The 22,579-nt window shown below is 45.5% G+C and overlaps 1 protein-coding gene across 10 annotated transcripts in view; it reads right to left on the bottom strand.

Annotated features, from left to right (window-relative positions):
* The window catches only part of Cep164 (centrosomal protein 164), a 62,245-nt gene extending 40,369 nt beyond the window's left edge, over window positions 1–21,876 (bottom strand). For 7 of the 10 annotated variants that reach the window (XR_011375804.1, XM_070038552.1, XM_070038554.1 and 4 more), the window contains exons 1-5: window positions 21,747–21,876; window positions 16,869–16,971; window positions 13,757–13,868; window positions 5,634–5,838; window positions 1,169–2,806 (exon numbers count right to left, since the gene is read on the bottom strand). Coding sequence is in view for 9 of the 10 variants with exons in the window: in XM_070038552.1 (XP_069894653.1) it covers window positions 1,169–2,806; window positions 5,634–5,838; window positions 13,757–13,868; window positions 16,869–16,950 (2,037 nt within the window). In the remaining variant the exon portion in view is untranslated. The remainder of the gene's footprint in view (window positions 1–1,168; window positions 2,807–5,633; window positions 5,839–13,756; window positions 13,869–16,868; window positions 16,972–21,746) is intronic. The other 3 variants (XM_070038559.1, XM_070038560.1, XM_070038553.1) reach the window with 2 other exon arrangements.
* Window positions 21,877–22,579: the final 703 nt, after the last annotated feature.

Raw genomic sequence — 22,579 nt, 5'->3', positions numbered from 1 at the left:
TCCAACAGCCCCAGCGTATCAGCAAGCAACATTCTTCCCACACTGTATTTATAGAAAATTACAGACTCCTAACATGGCTAATTTGCTAGCGTACTGGGGGCCTGAGCAAGGAGACAGGCATGCTGAGGGCTTTGTTCTCCCAGGCCTTTACTAAATCAGTGGTTAGCAGGGAAATTATACATTCCTGGCTCCTAGCTGATCATCTTCTATAGCTGGCCATTAACTCTGAGTGTGGGGCTATGCGTGGCGTTGTCCTTCCAGAGCAGATAAACTTGCTGCCATTGGGCTAATTAAAACTTTCAGGATAATCTGCAGCTTATCTGATATTTATAGTGCTACAGTAGTTATTAGCACTAACCGAGAACCAGTTCTGTTGGCAATTAGGAACCAGAGGGAACAACTGGGTAAAGCCACAGCTGGACCACAGCAAAGTTCACACTGATCACCATGGCCTCTGATCCAACTTGACTCCTTCTGAATGAAGAAAAGGGTCACTTTTTGAGGCAACAAAGACTCAGAATGACAGGGAAAGCCCAGCCCCTCAGCAAATCCCAGTGGGGAAAGAAATGAAGTCACAAATATGATCTATACAGAATGACACTGGTTGGCCATGCAATTTTCAGGGGACCCTAAGAGACAAGGACAGAAGCAGCTGACTAGATGACAGAGGAGAACTGTGAGCTTTACTCCTGTGTGAAAATATTAACTCTGGTCCTGTATGCCTCCCAGAAGGGATGAGTTCAGAGTTTTGGAGTAGGGTGCCTCCCTCTCTCTAGAATCAACTCAAGGGAAAGGCTTCCCAAATCCCTGAGGGTACTCATATCCGGGGGAAAGGCCACCCTGTCCACCCTCAGACTCAGTCACCTGCAATCATGTGAGCCACCTATGAATTACAGTTAGATGCAAGGAAAGGAAATCATAAATACATTCAATTCTACCTTGCAGGTAATAGAGCAGAACTAATTTGAAATACCTATCATCCCAATAGGATGGCCACTTAGGGAATTAAGAACAGTTAGCACAGTTACCAAGAGAAGGGAACAAGAAAGCAGACTGGGTGGCTGTAGTAGACATCAGCTACATCAGCTCCACCAGCTCCACCAGCTCCCCCGCCCTGCTCCGGTCACCAAGGCCTGGGGCTTTAGGCCATTCTCTCTGAGATGCCTACCTGGTTAAGAAGCTTCATCTCGCCTGGCTCTGCAGTGAACCCAGTGTCAGAACTCAGCTCTACCAGACCCTGCTGGGGGGAGCTGCTGCCTGGCTGGCAATGTGCTTGCTGAGAGGCCTCCTGTCCTTCAGAGGCCAGGGCCAGCTCCTGAGGATGTTCCAGCAGCTCTGGGCCCCAGGTTAGAAATCTCGGGTCCCTCTCCATGGCTCTGACGGCCTCATTCTCGCCCTCACTAGACATCCTGGAAGACTCTGTGGCCATGAAACAGACCATACTGGCGATGTCTTTGCACGGCGCTTCCTGCATGCTCTGGGGCAGCCCCAGGCCCTCTAGCTGCCTGGAGATCTTGACCATCTGCAGGATGTGCTGGTAGAACCTCTGATCCTCAGAGTAGTCTTCACTGTGTGACTGCTCCTCAGCAGAGCTTTGCACTTGGGACAGCTCGGGCACCAGGTAAGGACAGGAGGTGGGGTCCCTGGGCCCAGGGCCTGACTGACCCGTGACTACCACAGATGCCCAAGAGCTCTGCAGGTCCCAAGGGATATTGTGCACCTCACCTAGGATATGAGAGCCCAAGGGTGAGGCTGGGCTGCCACAACTGCCACTGCTGCTCTCCAAGCCAGCCTCAGACCCACTAGGATTCCTATCTTCCCTGAGGGTCTCTGGAGATTCTTGAGGGTGTCTCTTCTCTTTAGGCGAATCCCCTGCAGAGGCATTCCGAGCTGGTTCTGATGCCAGGGTATCAGGTGGTATTAGTAAAAGGCCCTGGGGTGGATCTTCGGCTGTGGCCGCCCCTGGAGCCGCAGAGGCATCAGGCTCGGTTTCTTTGCAACTCCCTGGGATGTCCTTATTGACAAGCTTGGAGACTTGCCCCATCCACAGTCCTGCAGTCTCTCTCCTTCGCCTCCCCCAGCCCAGACCCCCACCTTCCCCGAGAACGTGCTGCCAGCTCAGGTCTTCAGCTGGGCTGCCATCTAGTAAGAACTTGTACTTCGGAGGAGACAACATGTGGTCAGAACAAAGGGACAAAGAGGGTTCTTCCTCAGGGGGCAGCAAGGGAATGAAACTCTGACCCTTGTCTCCTCCAGGACCAGTTGGACTCAGTGTGGCTATGCTGTGGCTCTGTTGCTCCCCTTTCAGCTGCGGGCCATCAATGGTATCAGAAAGCTTGGTATGGACAGGGATCTTGGTCCTGCATCCTAGCCCATCTAGGAAAGGCCCAGTGTTCTGAGGGCCCAGGGCACCAGGTTTCTGCTGTCTGGTCCTTATTTCCAGCTCTTCTATTTCAGGGTCGGAAAACCCCAGGTAGATTTTCTCTGTTGCCTTCTGGGGTATCTCCAGACCCTGCTGATCACCTAATTCTGTCCTACATTGGGCTGGAACCCTGCCTAAGATTTTCTCCACGTCGGCAAAGATCGGATGGGTTCTGGAAGCTTGGCCTTTGGAGAGTGGCTGCAATTTGCTAGGGAGGACACCCATAAGAGGTACACATGGACTCTTCCCTTTCTTAAAGGAACCCTCACTTTTAGCCTGCATCTCTTGATCTAAGTCCAGATCAGCAAGCCCAGGTGCTGGGAGAGGGGATGGGCCACGGAGGAAGAGGGAAGAAGGCAGAAGTCCCTGCTCAGGCTGTGTTTCCTAGATGGGCATACAAACATGCAGAGAAAACTAAGAGAAAGCATTTTATACGTGCTACCTCAGCCCTTGAGAAGCCCTTGACAGAAACCCACCCTCCCTTTAAAGTAACACAGAAATCAAAGTGAGAAGAAAAGTTAAAAACTCCCTCAGGCCAAATATACATTGTTTTCGGGGGCCCAGTTTCCCTCTATAAAGAGGAAGCTCCACTAGATCAAGGGGCTGCACCCTTGCCACATGGAACCTGGGGCTCAGCACAAAGGGGCAGCAATAGTGTGTGGAGGACCTAAGTACCATGACCCACATCCCCAAAGAAATCAAGGACATTTCATTTATTTTTTTTTTATAAGCTAGACCTCTACAGAGGACTTTACTACCAACCAAAGCCTGAAAACTAGCAGCTAAGCTATCCCTGAGGTATCACCTAGACCTCAAGTTCTTCGGATAATTTTATAAAACCTGCTATACTTACGGAGGACTCCCAGAAATTTCCTAAGAGGGACACAGGAGGAAAAGTTCATCCAGTGGCCTGAGCTTTCAAAACTCTAGTACCCTTCTACCAAAGGCATAAGTTGGTACTCTTTACATGTCCAGTCATAGAACCTTGGGGCTAGGAAAACCCTAACAAATTCAACTATATCCTGAACATATTCACTGTAAACCTCACCCAGCTAGGGGCACACACACCTTCAGAGGCCTAAAACCCCCTAAACCCAGGTAGCCCTCCTACCTCACACCTATCCCTGCACAAACTCAAACTTGAGGAGCTTTATCTAAATCCTCAGAACCAGCCTGATCGTGCAGGGCTATCTGACTGTCCTCATTTTCCAAAATCATAGAAGAGAGCATTGCTAACAAGGAACTCCTGAAACTCACACTCAACCAGAACTGAGAATGTCACCCAAGTCTAGAACCCTCAGTTCACTCCCTCTTCTACCATGGGTCATGCCAGAGCTTCTCAGGTTCTTTCATATCATTTCAAATAATCCAGGGCTACTGAAAAGTCTATCAGCCTCCTGATGCCTTTCAAACTTATAATATGTTAAAAATTCAACCTAGGCTAGAAGTTACCGGTAAAGTGCTTGCCTAGCACGCATGAAGCCTTATGTTCGATGCCTCAGTACCACATAAACAGAAAACGCTAGAACTGGTTCTGTGGCTCAGGAGGTAGAGTGCTAGCCTTGAGTAAAAAGCAGCTTAGGGACAGTGCCCAGACCCTGAGTTCAAGCCCCATCAAGCCACAAGACTAGCAAAAAAAAAAATTTCAAACTATTTGGGAAATCACCTGTCTCCTTTTCTCTGTCTAGAAGAATAGACCTTTTATCTTGTTCCTTAGTTTCATGAATAATATGTCAAGGAGAGGAAGGAGGGGGGAGCAGTAACAAAGCTTCAACATGATTTTTAAAAATGCCAAATGAATCAACAACTGCTTAAAGCAATAATTGAAAGAAGACAGGGCTGAGTGTGTAGCTAAGTAGTAAAGTGCTTCTAGTTTGAATGAGGTCCTTGGTTCATGCCTAGCGCCACCAAAAAAGGAAGGAAGGAAGGAAGGGAGGGAGGGAGGGAAGAAAGGAAAGGAAAGGAAAGGAAAGGAAAGGAAAGGAAAGGAAAGGAAAGGAAAGGAAAGGAAAGGAAAGGAAAGGAAAGGAAAGGAAAGGAAAGGAAAGGAAAGGGAGGGAAAGGAAAGGGAGGGAAAGGGAGGGAAAGGAAAGGGAGGGAAAGGAAAGGGAGGGAAAGGAAAGGGAGGGAAAGGAAAGGGAGGGAAAGGAAAGGGAGGGAAAGGAAAGGGAGGGAAAGGAAAGGGAGGGAAAGGAAAGGGAGAGAAATGAAGGGAAGGGAAGGAAGGGAAGGGAAGGAAGGAAAGCAGGCAGGAAGGCAAAAGAAACTCTAATGGAAAATGAAAAAGAAAAAGGACAAAGGAAAAAACAACTAGGCCATTGAGAGGGTGGAAAAAATATTCCCAGGGCTCACCACCTGGCTGAACTGAGTACAGAGTTCCTTCATGCCCCCTTCCTCGTAGAGCCACTGACCCCCACCCACAGCTAGATGAAGGAAATGAGGCATGCTCCCTGTATACCAGCATTCAGCAAGAGCCTGGGTCTCATGTCAGTACAGCTACCACTAAAATAAGGGCAATCATTACCACCTTCCAGATCACACATGAGTAAGAGTTCCTTGAACTCAGTACAAAAACTATTCAAAGACCACAGTGAGCAGGATGTAATTCAATGTCAGTTACCTATCACTAACCAAGGATGCTGTCCACAAGGGCAAGCCACAGAGGAGAGAAAGCCCAGAGCTCTCATTTGAATCCTGAAGGCATGGGTGTTCTGATAATGAAATTCATACCACTTAAAGACAAACATGAGACCACACCCGCTCATCTAGGCACACTGGCCTCATCGACTATTCCAGAATGACACACACCACCTCTTCCCAGATTTCTACAAAACACCATCCTGGACAGAGTGTGCTCTATTCTGTTACATAACACGTACTTCCCAAGGAAAGAAATTATTTAAAGAAGTTAACAATCCCAGGAAACTGAAGAAAAAAGTCAGCCAGAAGATAGGCAAATTTTAGATGATATACTATCAAAGAATTTATTATTGGGGTTTTTTTTTGGGGGGGGAGGGTTGTTTGAGACAGGGTCTCACTATATAACCCAGGCTGGCCTTAAACACCTGCTTCAGCCTTCTGAGTAACAGGCTTATAGGTGTGTGCCACTACAGCTGGATTGCGGCTGTTCCCTGCTACAGACGTCTAGAGATGTCCAATACCCCTTAGTTTTCAACCCTGCCTCCCTGGAAGCTGACACCCACTTACTTACCCGGGGACTTTTGGTGGTCTCTTTGTCCTTCTTGCTTTTCTTTTCCTTCTTCTTTTTCTTATCTTTCTTCTTAGTGGCCCCAGGAGTAGATAGTTTCTCCCGCTCCTGGATCACCAAGTTCCGATAGTGCTCATCACATGGATGGTCCCACATGGACTGCCCATTGGCGAAGTTGAAGTAGTAAATATCACCTGTGATGTCCTGGCTGGGGATAAGCAGAGTTCAGAAGTTAGTCTCTCAAATGGGATTGCATGAAGTTGCAGAGCTTCTGCATGGCAAAGGACATAGCTAGCAAGATCAATAGAAAGCCCACGGATTGGGAGAAGATGTTCACTAGGCATACAATGGACAAGGGTCTCATATCTAAAATATACTTGGAACTCAAAAAATTAAATCCCCCAACAACAAATCCTCAAAGAAACAACTGCCCAATAAATAAGTGGGCTAAAGACTTAAAGAGAAACTTCTCTGAAGAGGAAAGAAGGATGGCCAATAGACACATGAAGAAATACTCAACCTCCCTAGCCATAAAAGAAATGCAAATCAAAACAACATTGAGATACCACCTCAACCAAGTTAGAATGGCTATAATCAAGAATTCTAATAACAACAGATGCTGGAGGGGATGTGGACAGAAGGGAACCCTACTGCATTGTTGGTGGGAGTGTAAACTTGTTCAACCACTCTGGAAAGCAGTATGGAGGTTCCTCAAAAGACTTCGCATAGAGCTCCCCTACGACCCAGCAATCCCACTTTTGGGCATTTACCCAAATGTTTACAAACAAGACCACACTAAAGCTACCAGCACAACTATGTTTATTGCAGCATTATTTACCATAGCTAAGATATGGAACCAACCCAGATGCCCCTCAGTAGATGAATGGATCAAGAAAATGTGGTATATATACACAATGGAATTCTATGCCTCCATCAGAAAGAATGACATTGCCCCATTTGTTAGGAAATGGAAAGGCTTGGAAAAAATTATATTAAGTGAAGTAAGCCAAGGCCAAAGAAACATAGGTCCCATGGTTTCCCTTATTTGCAATATCTAGTATATGTATGAGTCAAACAGAAAAGGTCAGATAATGTGATGTTAGGGAAATGAACCCTTAGATATGTATTTTAATGTTTTTTTCTTTCATGCATTTGTTTCTAACGCATTTATAAGATTATTTCTTTGTTGCTTTGTATGTCCCTCCCCCACAGTATAACCCCTGCTTTCACTATATTTGATGTCAGTATAATTTGTGGAGGAGATGGGAAAAAATAAGTCGTTTAAGGATACAGGTGGACCTGTTGCAACAATGAGAAGTACAAGTTGTCATGTCGAAAACAAACTTTACAACTTTGGTGGGGGGGGGGAGGATTGGGGGGGCAGGGGGAGGCTGGGAAGGGATGTGAAGGGAAAACAAAGGAGGAGGCTGCAATGCTTGATAAGAAATGTACTCATTATCTTGCCCATGTAATTGTAACCCCTCTGTACAGTATGTTCACAAAAAATTAAAATTTAAATTTAAAAAAAAAGAAGTTAGTCCCTGCTCAGGCCCCAAACTACGAGGAGGAGGAGGAGGAGGAGGAGGAGGAGGAGGAGGAGGAGGAGGAGGAGGAGGAGGAGGAGGAGGAGGAGGAGGAGGAGGAGGAGGAGGAGGAGGAGGAGGAGGAGGAGGAGGAGGAGGAGGAGGAGGAGGAGGAGGAGGAGGAGAAGGAGGAGGAGAAGGAGGAGGAGGAGAAGGAGGAGGAGAAGCAACAGCAGCAGCAGCAGCAGCAGACTGGTGGCTCATGCCTATAATCCTAGCTACTCAGGAGGCTGAGATCTGAGGATCGCAATTCAAAGCCAGCCTGGGAAGGAAAGTCCATGAAACTCTTATCCCCATTTAACTACCAGAAAACTGGAAGTGGCACTGGGGCTCAACTGATAGAACACTCACCTTGAGCTGAAGAACTCGGGGACAGCGCCCAGGCGCAGAGTTCAGGCCTTACAACTGACCAGAGAGAGAGAGAGAGAAAGAGAGAGAGAGAGAGAGAGAGAGGATGTAGAAAAGGAGTATGTAAAGATTAGATGGAAGGCAGGGAAAAGGACTAACACAAAATTGAAGGTATCATTGATTGAGAATAAATAACTACCTGGGTGTCAGCAGCTCATGCCTATAATTCTAGCTACTCAGGATGCTGAGATTGAGGATCACAGTTTAAAGCCAGCCTAGCCAGGAAAGTCCTTGAGACTCTCATCTCCAATTGACCACTAAAAAGCTGAAGTGGAACTGTGGCTCAATTGGCAGAGTGCCATCCTTAAGCAAAAAAGCTAAGAGACAGTGCCCAGGCCCAGAGTTCAAGTCCCGGTAATAGCACAAAAAAATATACATAGATACAATCTGAAGAAAAGTGCATTGTAAAAGCTTTTTTGTTTGTCTTTTTGCAAAAGATTCTAATCTCAAAAGAAGTGACAAGCCACGCTACTGGGAAAGAGAAATAATGCAGGAGAACTTGTGCGGCAACAAAGTAAACCACTCATCCTACCCCCAGTAACTCCACCCCATCTCCGCTAGGGCAGCTAACAGGAAAAGGAATCCATTCATAACAGCAAAATTGAAGATAAAACACGCAGGAATAAATCCAAAATGTGTAAAATCTTTGCAAAGCTTCACAGTTAAAAAGAAAAGAGACCAAAAAAAAAGAGCATCAGTGGCTCATTCCTGTAATCCTAGCTACTCAAAAGGCTGAGATCTGAGGATCGTGGTTTCAAAGTCAGTCTGGGCAGGAAAGTCTGTGAGAATTTATCTTTAACTAGCCACCAAAAAAGACAAAAATGGAGCTGTTGCTCAAGTGGTAGAGAACTAGCCTTGAGTGAAAAAGCTCAGGGACGGTTCCCATGCCCTCAGTTCAAATCCCAGGACTGGAAGACTCAAATCTGACAAAATGCCAATAACTGTCAAATCAATGTACAAATCCAATACAATCCCATTCAGGCTCCCTATGAATCTAACATTCTGAATCTTAATTCAAATAAAATGGGAAAAATGAGAAAAAAATTAGAAAAGAAAATTATTAAAGAGTTATGTGATAGAAGTGGTTATCCCTCAAGAGATATGCATTGGAAGTTTGGTCCCCAATGTGGTGATGGCTAAGAGATGGTGGAACCTCTGGGAAATAGGGACCAGGACTTAGGAGGTAGCTACAGTTGTGGAGTGCTTACCTAGCAAGTACAGGACTTGGTGGTCCATGCCTTTAGTCCTAGCTAAATGAGAGGGAAAGATCAGGAGAATCAAGGTTCAAAGAAAAAAAGTTATGGAGACCCCCATCTCAACCTATAAAAAGCTGGGCGATATGGCATATGCCTATCATCCCAGGAAAAAGCATAATAGGAGGATAGTGATCTAGGTCAAACCAGGCATAAACAAGAGACCCTATTTGAAAAGTAATGAAAGGAAAAGGGAAGGAGGGAGAAGATGAGAGGAAAAGAGGAGGGGAGAAGAGATGATGGCCTGAATCCTGTGTCCATTAAAGAAAGTATCTATAGTTAGAATTTTTCCCACAAAGAAAACCTTGGGGCCCAGATGACTGCATTGGTAAACTCTATCAAATACAGAAGGAAATAATAGCAATCTTACACACGCTTGTCCAGAAAACAAAAGCAGGAATTCACAAATCATTCCATGAAGCCAATATTATATTGAAACAAGAAGAAAACATTATTAGAAAAATGATACTGTAGGCCAATTTGCCCCCTGGACATAGAGGCAATAATATTTAACAGAATTTTAGAAAACGAAATCCCATAAAACATAAAAAGGATAATATATCATGAAGAAATAGAGTTGATACTAAGAATATAATTAGTTTAACCTACGAACATCAATCAGTACAACTTATATGAACAGACCAGAAAAGGGGAAAAAAATTCCTATGATCCTAACAGATGCAGAAAAAAATATTGTGAAAAATCTAACAACCATTCCTGCTTTAAACTCTCAGCAAGCTTGGAAGAGAAGAAAACCTCACCTGACAAAGGTCATTTGCAAAAACCCTATAGCTAATAGCTATTTAGCAAGAAAAGACTGAATGCTTTCTCTCTTAGAGCAGGAACAAGGCAAAGATACGCTGTCGGCATTTGTATTTATAAATAATACCAAAGGCTCCAGCCAAGACATTAAGGAAAGAAATAGGAAACAAAGGTAACCAGATTAGTAAGAAAGCAGTAAAAATGTCTCTATTCCCAGAAGACATTACCATCTCTAGCAAACCTTATAGGAAAAAAAAGAAAAGAAAGGCTATTAGACTTGACATAATTGAGTTGAGCAAGATCAATATACCAAAAAACAATTTTACCTCTGCATAAAAGCAAGAAAACAATTGGAAATTAAAAATATATCACTTATAGAAGCATCCAAAATATGAACCATATAGGGATAAATCTGAGAAGATAATGAGACATGTACACAAAAACTATAAAGTATTTCTTAGAAATAATAAGGAAAATCTAAATGGAAAAATAGATCATGTTAATTGATTTAAAGATTCAATATTAAGATGTCAATTCTCCCCCAATTCACTTATATGCAATTCCAATCAAAATCCTAACAGAAATCAACAATTCTAAAATTGATGCGGAAATGCAAAGCACCTAGAATTTGACTTTGAAAATGATAATGGGAGGGACTGGGAAGGTGGCTCAGTGGTAGAGTGCTTGCCTTGCATGCATGAGGCCCTGGGTTTGATTCCTCAGCAGCACATAAGCAAAAAGAAAAAAAGCCAGAAGTGGCGCTGTGGCTCAAGTGGTAGAGCGCTAGCCTTGAGCTGAAGAGCTGAGGGACAGCACCCTGGCCCAGAGTTCAGGCCCTATGACCGGACCCAAAAATAAATAAATAAATTTTAAAAAAGAAAATGATAATGGGAGGATTTACCCTAAATGATTTCAAGATTTATTAAAAAGCTACAATAATCAAGACAGTATGTGAGCCAGGCACTAGTGGCTCATGCCTGTAGTCCTAGCTACTCAGGAGATTGAGATGTGAGAATCGAGTTCAAAGCCAGCCCAGGCAGGAAAACCTGTTAGACTCTTATCTCCAATTAACCAACAAAAAAGCCAGGTGTGGCAAAAAAACTAAGGGACAGTATCTCGGCCCTGAGTCCAAGCCCCAGTACCAACACAAAATAAGATATAAATACAAGTATAGACAGAATGTACTTGTATAAAAATAAACAGATCAATAGAAGAGAACAGAGAATCCAAAAATAGACCCTCATAAACGTGGTTTGTCTTGAAAATACCTAAATCTCCTTCAATGGAACAGTTAAGCTGGGGATGGTGTACACATCTGTAATCCCAGTAATCAGGAGGTTTAAGCAACTGGACTGTAGTTTGAGGTCAGACTGGACTACATAGCAAGATCATCTTAAAATCAAAGCAAAGCTCAAGTGGTAGAGCACTCACCTTGAGCTGAAGAACTCAGGGATAGTGCCCAGGCACAGAGTTCAAGACCCACAACCGGGAAAAAAAAATCAAAGCAAGCTGGGCACCAGTGGCTCGTAACTATAATACTAGCTACTCAGGAGGCCAGGATCTTAGAACTGTGATTCCAGAGCAGCCTGAGCAAAAAGCCCTCAAGATGCTTACCTCCAAAACCAGAAAAATGCTAGACTAGAGGTATAGTTCAAATAATAAAATGCCAGCTGTGAGCCAACAAGTCAAGCAAAATCACAAGGCCCTGAGTTCAAGCCCCAGTACCAACACAGGAAAAAATAAGGTAGAGTAAGACATAGTGGTTCATGCCTATAATCCCAGCACTTTGGGAAACTGAGGCAAAAGGATTCTGAGTCCTAAGCTAACCTTGGCTATAGAGCAAGACCCTGCCTAGGGCTGGTGATGTGCACAAATGGTAGAGTGTCTTGCCTTTCCTGAGTTCAATCCCTAGCACCAAATAAATTAATTTTTTTTAAAAACCCTATCTAAACAATTAAAACAGGAATATAGTGGTCTTACGTCCTACTGCATCTACTGACATAGAAGAATAGTGCCTATGGGCTGGGAAGGTGGCTCAGTGGTAGAGCACTTGCCTTGCATGCCTGAGGCCCTGAGTTTGATTCCTCAGCACCACATAAGCAAAAAAAAAAAAAAAAGAAGAAGAATAGTGCCTATAATATAGCACTTACACTTAACATGTAACAGGTCTGAAAGGAATTTACCAACTAACAGTAATGACCCTTGGTAAAGAGACTAGAGTGGAAGATAACATGTACAGGCAAGCTCTTAAGTTTTTTCTATTATTTTTAACAATGAAAATTAGAAAGAAAAGAGGTGACATTGTCCGAAAATGAAATGTACTCATTACCTGACTTATGAAGTAGTAACGCCTCCGTATAACACCTTAATAATAACAATAAAATCCTATTTAAATTTTTTTTAATTTAATTTAATTTTATTTGTGAACATACTGTACAGAGGAGTTACAATTACGTGGGCAGGATAATGCGTACATTTCTTACCAAGCATTGCAGCCTCCTCCTTTGTTTACCCTTCACATCCCTTCCCAGCCTCCCCCCTCCCCCCCAATCCCAATCCTTCTCCTTTCCCCCCTTCCCCCCCCCCCCGCACCGACGTTGTCCCATGGTTTCCCTTATTTGTAATATCTAGTATATGTATGAGTCAAGCGGAAAAGGTCAGATAATGTGATGTCAGGAAAATGAACCCTTAGATGTGTATTTTAATGTTTTTTTCTTTCATGCATGTGTTTCTAATGCATTTATAAGATTATCTCTTTGTTGCTTTGTATATCCCTCTCCCACAGTATAACCCCTGCTTTCACTATATTTGATGTCAGTATAACTTGTGGAGGAGATGGGGAAAAATCAGTTGTTTAAGGATACAGGTGGACCTGTTGCAACAATGAGAAGTACAAGTTGTCATGTCCTATTTAAAAATTTTTAAATAATTCATGCTCTTCCTACAGGACAAGGGCGTGTTAGCCACCATGGCAGGTACCTGGAGGCAACTGGCACAAAGCCTGTCACACAGCTGTCCCGTAACCAATGACAGCTCCCTAGTACTTTATAAGTTTACCCTAAAAACACCACCACAAGTCCTGAGCACTTGCAATACAGTGTGAAGTGCTGCCAGATCACCCACACGAAAGATGTGAAATTGGAGAGGGTCCACAGCAGACAAGGCCATGAAAAAGCTCTAGAGAAGCGGGAGTCACCGGTAAAGAAAAGCTCAAAGGATCAGAATCCCGCAGCTAAGAAGAGGGAAGTGACGATCACAGTTACTTTAAAGTACAGCCATCATGTTAAATATTTCAGGTAAAAAAAGGATGACTTCACCTTGTGCACCAAACTGTACCTCCTCAGTCTGAGAGGCCATCCCTAAAGCTCCAGAAGACAAGCATATGGCAACCACAGAAAGCATACTGAAGGATCAAAGTAAGTTTATGGCTCTTGATTTTAGGGAGATAATTTGGAGGGAACAATGAGCATGAGGTGAGGATGAGGTGGTGAAGAGAAAGCAGAGCAACAGGAAGAGAAAGCAGAGCAACAGGCGGCATAAAGTGTGGTGTTAAATGGGAGAGGGTGCGGTCTTCACCCACAACATGGAGGGAGTCTGAGGACAACCAACCGCAGCACCTCACCATGAACCTCTGCTTTCCTGAGAGAACCTGAACCCAAAGCACTCAAAAATACAAAAAAAAAAAAAAAATCCATGAATATGAAGCTATTAGGAATAGGTTGCAGAAATCCATGGTTGCCAAGGGAGACAGAAACCATCTGCCAGTCTGCACAGACTCACTACAAACCCCTCTGGCACCAGTGTCCACCTTGGACATGGGAAGGTGATGCAGATATTACTTTGAGTATCAGAGTGCAGGAATATCAATGACTCTTGCCCTCCTCAGCACCAGACACTGGTGCCAGAGGACTGAGCCAGAGCAGCAGCTCTGTGTTCCAAGGATAAGTGCTGGACTCCAGAACAGAGACCAACCAGCAAGCCAGCCTGCCTCGGGCCTCCTGGCAGAGAAATGACACCATGCCGTCCCTGATCATGCTGGCCAGCCTTGTTAAAGGTGATCTCCAGGGTCAAGCCCCTCTGCCTCTAGCAGGTGAGGGAAGCCACGCTCTCTATCACTCACCATGGTTTCCACTCCACAGGCAACGGGGCCACGATGCCCTCCCGAGCCAGCCACATCAGTTCTGGTTCCTTGATGGGATCGATACCAATCTCTCGGGCAAATTCAAGAATTTCTGCAAAGAGGAGAGGCAAGGGGGTGAAAAGGTAAAAGACATAAAAGGGTAAGAAAGGGGATGGAAAGAAGAAAAAAAAATCACAGTTGCCACGCCGACCCCAGTAGAGTCTGCTTAGCATGGGAAACCATCTATCAGACCATGATAGGGGCCTCGAGACCTATCTCTGAGTTTTGGGACTTCACCGAAGTCTACCTCAGAGAATGGGGCTTTACAGAAACCTATCTCCAAGTTTTGGGACTTCACCGAAGTCTACCTCGGAGAATAGGGCTTCTAAGAGGCCTACTCCTGGGAAAAGGCTGGCAAAACCCCTGGAAAAGATGTGTTTCTGCCTATCTTTTCCTCATAAGAGTGCCTATTAATCTTTTACTGTTTCTACTGCTCATTGTACTTACTCATTGTCAACGTTCCCTTATTCAAAGCTCTTTCTTAAGAGTGTTGACGACTCCAATATCTGATGAGTGTCTTAAAAATATGACTAACTCACCAGAGTTCAGTGCTACCCTGAAACCCCTCTTATGGAGGCTAGTAGACAAGTTATAAGTAAATATAAAAGTATTGGGGGTTTCACAAAGTCACTCCAGCAGAAGGAATTGTAAGAAATTTACAAGAAGCTGTAGGCGCGGCTAGAATAGAAAGAATGTATGGCAATTGCTGAGATAACTACTTAGGAGAAAGAACTTCCTCATTTACTAAGAGACTTGCTAAATCTAAGTCTCCTTGGTGCTTACTATTAAAGAAGGAACAGGAAAGATCTTAATGGGACAGTTAAGGCCTCTATAGAAAAAAGTATAGATCTAGGCCTCCCTGACCTTACTATTAAAGAAGGAACAGGAAAGATCTTAATGGGACAGTTAAGGCCTCTAGAAAAAAGTAGTGGTTAATTGGTGACAATCATCGAAACCAATTGTATTTCTTAAAAATAGAGGTAAAGCCGGAAACAAGTGCCTATCAGGCGACCAGCTGGTGACCGCCCAAGAATGAAGCCCTGCAGCAAGATTATGTAACCTTTTGCCCTTTCTTATGGAGACTTTTTGCTATAAAAGTTTGTTATCCTCTGCATTAAATCGCACTCAGCACTCAGCATCCACTCCTAATGTGTGTGAGTTGTCTGTTTGCCATCTCCCCATCCTATTCCAGGTTCCTCCCCTAGGTATCCTCCATCGTCCCAACAGAACCCGGTCCGCGGCACACAGTCAATCCTTTACCAACCTTGTCTTTATGTTTCAAATTTTGTTCAGTAAGAAAGTATGTCTTACTGAAGAAAATATAAGCAATACATAGGCATATATAAATATAAGCAATACATAGGCATATATAAGGCATACATTTTCCTACATCCTCATTTATAAAGGGCATACATGAATTATGTCACGTTATCTCCACACTCCCAAGAATACAATCTGAAGCCAAGTCTAAAAAAGGCAAAAAAAAAAAGAAAGAAAAAAGAAACCAAAGCTTCATGGTGCCAGAGGCCTCAGGAAGAGCCCAAAGCCACAGGCAAACCATCCAGGATGAGGGCGTTTTACCAAAAGGAGATAAGTTCTCCTAAGATTTGCAAAAGCCTTTGTCCCCCAAACAACTACAGCACTCAGAAAGTTGAGGCAAAAAGATAGAAAGTTCAAGGCAGCTGGGCAATGGTGGCTCACGCCTGTAATCCTAGCTATTCAGGAGGCTGAGATCTGAGGATCACAGTTCAAAGCCAGCCTGGGCAGAAAAGACTGTGAGACTCCTATCTCCAATAAACCACCAGAAAACCGGAAGTGGCGCTGTAGCTCAAATGGTAGAGCACTCGCCTTGAGCTGAAGAGCTGAGGGACAGTGCCCAGGCCCAGAGTTCAAGCCCCACGACCGACAAAGAAAAAAAAAAAAAAAGAAAGTTCAAGGCAATCCTGAGCTATCTAGTTAGACTGTCTTTAAAAAAAAAAGGAAGAAAGAAAGAAAAGAAACATAGGGATAATAACAGTAATAATCCTGACTCATAGAGGTGTTTATGAGGGTTATAAGGTAATAGTCTATACAAATACAAAACAGAGACTGACACATAGTAACACTAAATAAATAGCCATAATCATGACACTGCTTTAAAAAAAAAAAACTCAGTTCTTGGGCTGGGAATGTGGTTTAGTGGTAGAGTGCTTGACTAGTATGCATAAAGCCCTGGATTTGATTCCTCAGTACCAATAAACAGAAAAAGCCAGCAGTGGTGCTGTGGCTCAAATGGCAGAGTGCCTTGAGCAAAAGAAGCTCAGGGGCAGTGCCCAGGCCCTGAGTTCAATCCCCAGGACTGGCAAAAAAAAAACTCAGTTCTTAAAAAACTGGGTTAGGGACTGGGCATGATTGTTCACTTCTGTAAACCTCAGCTACTTGGGAGTCAAAGATCAAGAGGATCTTGGTTTGAGATCAGCCCCAGGAAAAAGGTTATTTAGACCCCCATTCAAAACAAATAACCCAAAGACATGGTAGCATGCACCTGTAGTGCCTACTCAGTGGGGTATAGATAGGCACATCTTGGCCCAATCCTGTCCTGGGTGAAAACACAAGACCCTGTCTGAAAAATATCTAAAGCATAAAAGCTGAGGCTGGGGTTCAAGTGGTAGACCACCTGCTCAGAAAGTATGAAGCTCTTAGTTCAAATCCTGGTACCACCAAAAAGAAAACAGTTGCCCTGGCTTCAGGACACATTGTATTTCACAAAAATCCCCTATATGTTTTCATTTAAAACTAATGATCCAACTCAGGAACAAATGTTCTCTGTGAAGGGGAAGACAGTAAATATCGTAGGCTATAGAGGTCATTCTGTTACCACCACAACATCAAAGCATGAAGGCAGCCACAGATAACACAGAAGCAAGTATGGCTGTTTTCCAATATAATTTTATTTACCAAAACAGTTAATGTAGCAACTTAGGCCCCATGGACTAACTTGGAATACACCGAACAGCCTGGTGCATGTACCAGACATAATACCTGCCCTCAAAGCACTGCACAAGTCTCTCACCTTGCTCACTGGGAATGTAGGTCTCGTCATAATCTTCCTCCAAAACCAGCTGGTCTCCTATGCGGATGGGTCGTCCGGCCATGACTGGTCTGGGCTTGGATACCTAAAACACAGATCCCACCAAAGAGAAAAACAGTGAGCTGGGTCACAGAGCACCTGGATCAGACTAGCCCCAGCAAACCAGCATGGCCAGGGACTCTCAGCATGCACAAAGATAGTGGGGTTGGGAACTCAAGCCTTATGGGCTCCATATTAGGAAAGTTCCCCAAGATGTCCCTCCCAAAAATATGACCCCCTAGACAGGAGGAAAAAAATTAAGAGCATAGAACCCCAAGTGGAAAACCCCAGAGGTACCAAGACACCAGAACCCCATATATCAGCAACCCAGAGTGCAGTCACACCATCACACCCACCACTGCCTGGGGAGCCTGCCATCCAGGAGAAGGCATTAGGGAAAAAGGTTCCTGCTCCAGGATGTACTGACAAAGAGTACCAAACTCCCGAGGTAGGATGGGGAAGGCATCCTAGGCAGGGAGCTTCTAGCAGCTCCACGTGTGGCACGTGGATTAACAGTAGACATGGCAGGGGTGGCATGGCGAGCCTGCGCACTGTTGTTAAAGAGCCTGTCCCTACCCTGTAGCAAAGCAGAGTCACTAGGGCTTAGGGGGGAGGGAGCGAGGGAGGAAGAGGGACAGTCAATCTGTCAGGCCAGGAACTCTGATAGGACTGCTATGGCTAGACTGGGGAAATGAGAAGCTGGTTTTCTTAGGAAAACCACTTGAAAATGCTGCCATCTAAGTGAAAAATGATGAGGCCTGAACTAGGGCAGAGGCAGCAGGAATGGAGAAGGGAGAGACACCATGGACACAGGGCCAGGATGTAGGGAAGGCAAGAGAGAAGTCTCAATGGTGGTGTCCCTCCAAATACTGAAGCCCTGTTTTGCAATGTGACATTACTAGAGGGAGGGTCATTGGGAGGAAGTTAATTAGATGAAGTCATCAAGGTGGACCCTCAGTGGATAGGATTAGTGTTCTTTTTTTTTTTTTTTTTTTTTTTTTTTGTCGGCCGTGGGGCTTGAACTCTGGGCCTGGGCGCTGTCCCTCAGCTCTTCAGCTCAAGGCGAGCGCTCTACCACTTGAGCTACAGCGCCACTTCCGGTTTTCTGGTGGTTTATTGGAGATAGGAGTCTCACGGTCTCTCCTGCCCGGGCTGGCTTTGAACCGCGATCCTCAGATCTCAGCCTCCTGAGTAGCTAGGATTACAGGCGTGAGCCACCAGCGCCCAGCTGGATTAGTGTTCTTATAAGAAGTTGCTGAGTGGCCTGGGAATGTAGCTTAGTGGTAGAGTGCTTGCCTAGCATGCATGAAGCCCTGGATTCAATTCCTTAGTACCACATATACAGGAAAAGCCAGAAGTGGTGCTGTGGCTCAAGTCGTAGAGTGCTAGCCTTGAGCAAAAAGAGTTCAGGGACAATGCCCAGCTCCTGAGTTCAGGCTCCAGGACTGACCACACACACACACACACACACACACACACACACACGCACACACACGCACGCACACACGCACACACGCACGCGCACACACATTGTTGAGCAATCAGAACTTTCTTTCTCTGCCAAGTGTTAACACGAAAAATACAGGAACTAGGATTTCTGTTTTTTAAGTTACCCTTCATATGACACTGCTATAGTAGCCTGAAGGTCCTTCTTGAATCCAAGGTTTCTAGTTCCAGGGAGGGGGTGCTACTAGATTTCTAAGTGACCACTGGTACAATTCTATATATGTGCTAGAATCATATACAGAGGTCATATATGTGGTCCAGGCATGAAGGGGGAAAGGGAGCAGGGGAGAGAGGGAATGAAAGACTCTTATCTGACAAATAACTAAAGCAAAAAGGATAGATGCATGTCTTCAGTGGTAGAGCACCTATCTAGCAACATGAGACCTTGTGTTAAAAACTCCAGTATTAGCCAGGCAGTGGTGGCTCACGCCTGTAATCCTAGCTCCTCAGGAGGCTGAGATGTCAGAATCGAGGTTCAAAGACAGCACGGCAGGAAAATGGACTCTTATCTCCAATTATCCACCAGAAAATGGGAAGTGATGCTGTCACTCAAAGCAGTAGAGCACTAGCCTTGAGCAAAGGAGCTTAGGGGCAGTTCCCAGGCCCAGAGTTCAAGACCCATGATTTAAAAAAAAAAAAAAAAAAAGCATAACAGAAATGAACCAAGAACCAGAGCAGTAAGTGAGGTACCTCATAGCTTAAGGAGCCACTTGAACCTTTAATCCTCTTAAAGAGAGAAAGACAAGAAAGGTGCCCAAGGACAAAGAGAACTGGATAGTGACCCAACACTAGGGCAATCAAGCACTCTACACAAAGCACTGTATTACCTATGCCACAGAATGTGAGAAAAGTCTACATGTGAGAAGTATCACCTATCCCTAGACACTTCCCACCTGGAAAGCAAGGGTCCGGCATAGTCTTCGTCCTTATGGCCTAAGGCCTAATTAACTATATGTGTAACTATCCATATTTAACTATTAAAGGCCAGGATGAATCTAGAAAAGCTGGATTTGTGGATTATCCAAAATTCAAACAAATCTACCAGAAAAATAAATTAAGGAGCTGGGAAGGTAGCTCAGCGGTAGAGTGCATGCCTTGCAAGCATGAGGCCCTGGGTTCGATTCCTCAGCACCACATAAACAGAAAAAGCCAGAAGTGGCGCTGTGGCTCCAGTGGTAGAGCGCCAGCCTTGAGCTGAAGAGCTGAGGGACAGCGCCCAGACCCAGAGTTCAGGCCCCATGACCGGCAAAAAAAAAAAAAAAAGAAAAGAAATTAAAAGATGGTGAACACTTTCTTTCCTGGTTTCCGAGAAGAGCAAGAAGTTGCAGGAAAGAGGAGTGTGGCTAGTAGAGACCACTAGCTTGTTGAACTATTTTCTGCTATGCATCTGTCAAGTTTATTTCCAGGCACTGACAATGTAGCAATGACTAAACACAGATTCTGTCAGCACTCTCCTGAGCTACCATCTAGTGAGGATTGCTTGACCAGTGCCAGATAAGCGGATCTTTAAAAATGCCTCACATCTGTAATCTTGTCTACTCAAGAGGCTAAGATCTGAGAAACAAAATCTAGACCATGGGAAAAAATCCAAGAGATTTTTTTATCTCCAGTTAACTAGCAAAAAGCCAAAATTCAAGGTGTGGCTCAAGTAGCAAAGTGCCAGCGTAAACAAGAAAAGCTGAGTTTAAGTTCTGGTACCAGCACAATTAAGAAAAGAGAGAGAGTACAAGCATTAGAAGAAATGAGCCTGAGTCAGGGCTGGGAAGGTGGCTCAGTGGTAGAGTGCTTGCCTTGCATGCATGAGGCCCTGGGTTCAATTCCTCAGCACCACTTAAGCAGGAAGTGGTGCTGTGGCTAAAGTGGTAGAGCAGTAGCCTTGAGCTGAAGAGCTGAGAGACAGCGCCCAGGACCAGAGTTCAGGCCCCAGGACGACCAAAAACAAACAAAGAATGAGCATGTAGTGTAGATGTAGAAGTTGAAAGAATTCTGGCAACCATTGGGATTACAAAGTAGAAAGGAGGCCAGCTGGAAGGAGATAGTCTAGGTAAGAGCTGGTAACAACTTGGACTAAAGTTGTAATCGAGAGGGCAGAAGTGTGAGACGAGTCAGATGCTGGTGGCTCACACCTGTAATCCTAGCTACTCAACAGGCTGAGATCTGAGGATCATGGTTGGAAGTCAGTCCAGGAAGAAACATACGAAAGATTCCCATCGCCAATTAACCAAGAACTAGAGGGGTAGTTCAAGTGGTGGAACACCAGCTAATAGCAATAAAGCAGTTGAATCCCAGTACTGGCAAGAACATACACATGAACACACGAACACACACACGAACACACACACACACACACACACACACACACACACACACACACACACACACACATTAGGACGGAGAGGGACATGCCAGCCAATCATGTCACAAAGATGTGGCCTCAACACTGTACTGCAGGTAGCAGTCACTAACAGTTCAGGTGACACCTCATGGGGTGTACTTGCTACTTGCCTGGACTGTGCCCATCAGGGGCTTTAAGAGCTGCTGGGGAAGGTCACTAAACTGCACCCATCCATTTCCGGTCAATCCAAACATCCAGGAGATGGAGTAAAATACTTGAGAAACAGAGAAGGACAAACAGATCCGTGGGACCAGAGAGGTTGGGGGTGATGATCTAAATTCAGTCTGGTTGGGGAGACTTGGACTGAAGAGACGGTGACTGGGGCGGGGGAGGGTGCGGGGGGGGGGTGGCTGCAAAAGTCTAGGAAAGCAGAAGAGACTCAAGTCGCGGAAGGCGGGTGAAGAAAACGGTTACAGAAGGGGAGACAGATTCTTCAATCAGTGCAAAGAAAACGGCGGAAGAACAAGAAACAAACTTTTCAACTGTCCCAGCTGGCAGCCAATGGCATCAGGCTGGGCTAGCCCGGGACGGGCCGACGACGGGGAGAGGAGGACCCCCGACCCCCACCCCGCACCCCACCCGCCACACACACACACACACGGCGCCCCACGCACAAGAGAAGGTCTCCGGCCAGGCCACAGGCCGGGCCTCGCTCCCTGACTCGGGGGCAGGACGAGCCGATGGGCGCCGCCGCGAGCCCTCGCTGCCCGCTGGCCCGCCGCCGGCCTCGCGCCCCGGCCGCCCGGCCGCACTCACCCGCCGGGCCCCGGCCTCGCGCCCGGCCAGCCGAGGTTTGAACGCGGCCGGCCCGTCCCGCCGCCGCTCCCTCCCGTCTTCCCCAGTTCCCGCCCACACTCGCGCAAACCCCTCCGCGGGCACACCCGAGTGCCTCCTTTCCCCGCCACACCACGCCACCGCACCTCTGCCCCAGGGGCTCCTCACCGGTCCCCCTCCCGGAGAGGATCCCGGAGATAAATCTACGCCGCCTCCCCGGCACCACCCCGGCTCCCCGCTTCCAGGGACGCCGGGGTGTTGCCCTGTGGCGACCAACAACCACTTCCGGAAGGCTGCTAGCCTAGCAACGGAGAGTCCCGCCCCTAACCGGAGCCAATAGGTAGCTGGCTGAGAGCTCTGGTAGCGGATTGGTTTTAGGTCCCGTCAAATTATCGAGAAATGATGCACGTTTTCCCGTTGCACGATGGGAGTTGTAGTTCAAGGTAGTTGATAGGTATAGTCTCCACTAGGAGTTAAATGGAGTCCTGTATTTTAGATGTGGGAATGTCTTCCAGTTCAGGGAAGGACTACTCATAATAGTAACATGAATTATCCAAGGCATCTATGGATCATAACTCTCAGAAGTATCGTTAGTATCCAATTACTATCTAGTAAATAACAGTGTTTAACAAAAATCAACCCATTTACTGGACTTTTATTAAACCAAAGAAATGTGAATATAAGGGTCTCAATACCCCCCCTACTGCATTCCCTACTCTAGCCCTAGCCCTCAAATAAAATACAAGAAATGGATTACCTGTGCTCTGATAATATCAATGAACTCCTGACCAGGAAGAAGTAAGAGAACTAAGCTGGGCCCAGGTGCTCATGCAGCTAATCCTAGCTACTCAGGGGACTGAGATCTGAGGATCGCGGTTCAAAACCAGCCTGTGCAGAAAAGTGCCTGTGAAATTCTTATCTCCAATAAACTACTTAAAAAAGCCAGAAGAGGCACTGAGGCTCAAGTGGTAAAGTACTA

Source organism: Dipodomys merriami, unplaced genomic scaffold (genome assembly GCF_024711535.1).
Source record: "Dipodomys merriami isolate MVZ:Mamm:240054 unplaced genomic scaffold, mDipMer1.0.p SCAF_29, whole genome shotgun sequence".
In the NCBI taxonomy this organism is placed as follows: Eukaryota; Metazoa; Chordata; class Mammalia; order Rodentia; family Heteromyidae; genus Dipodomys; species Dipodomys merriami.
The sequence above is the reverse complement of the archived record's forward strand: the minus strand, read 5'-3'. Positions and strand labels throughout refer to the sequence as shown.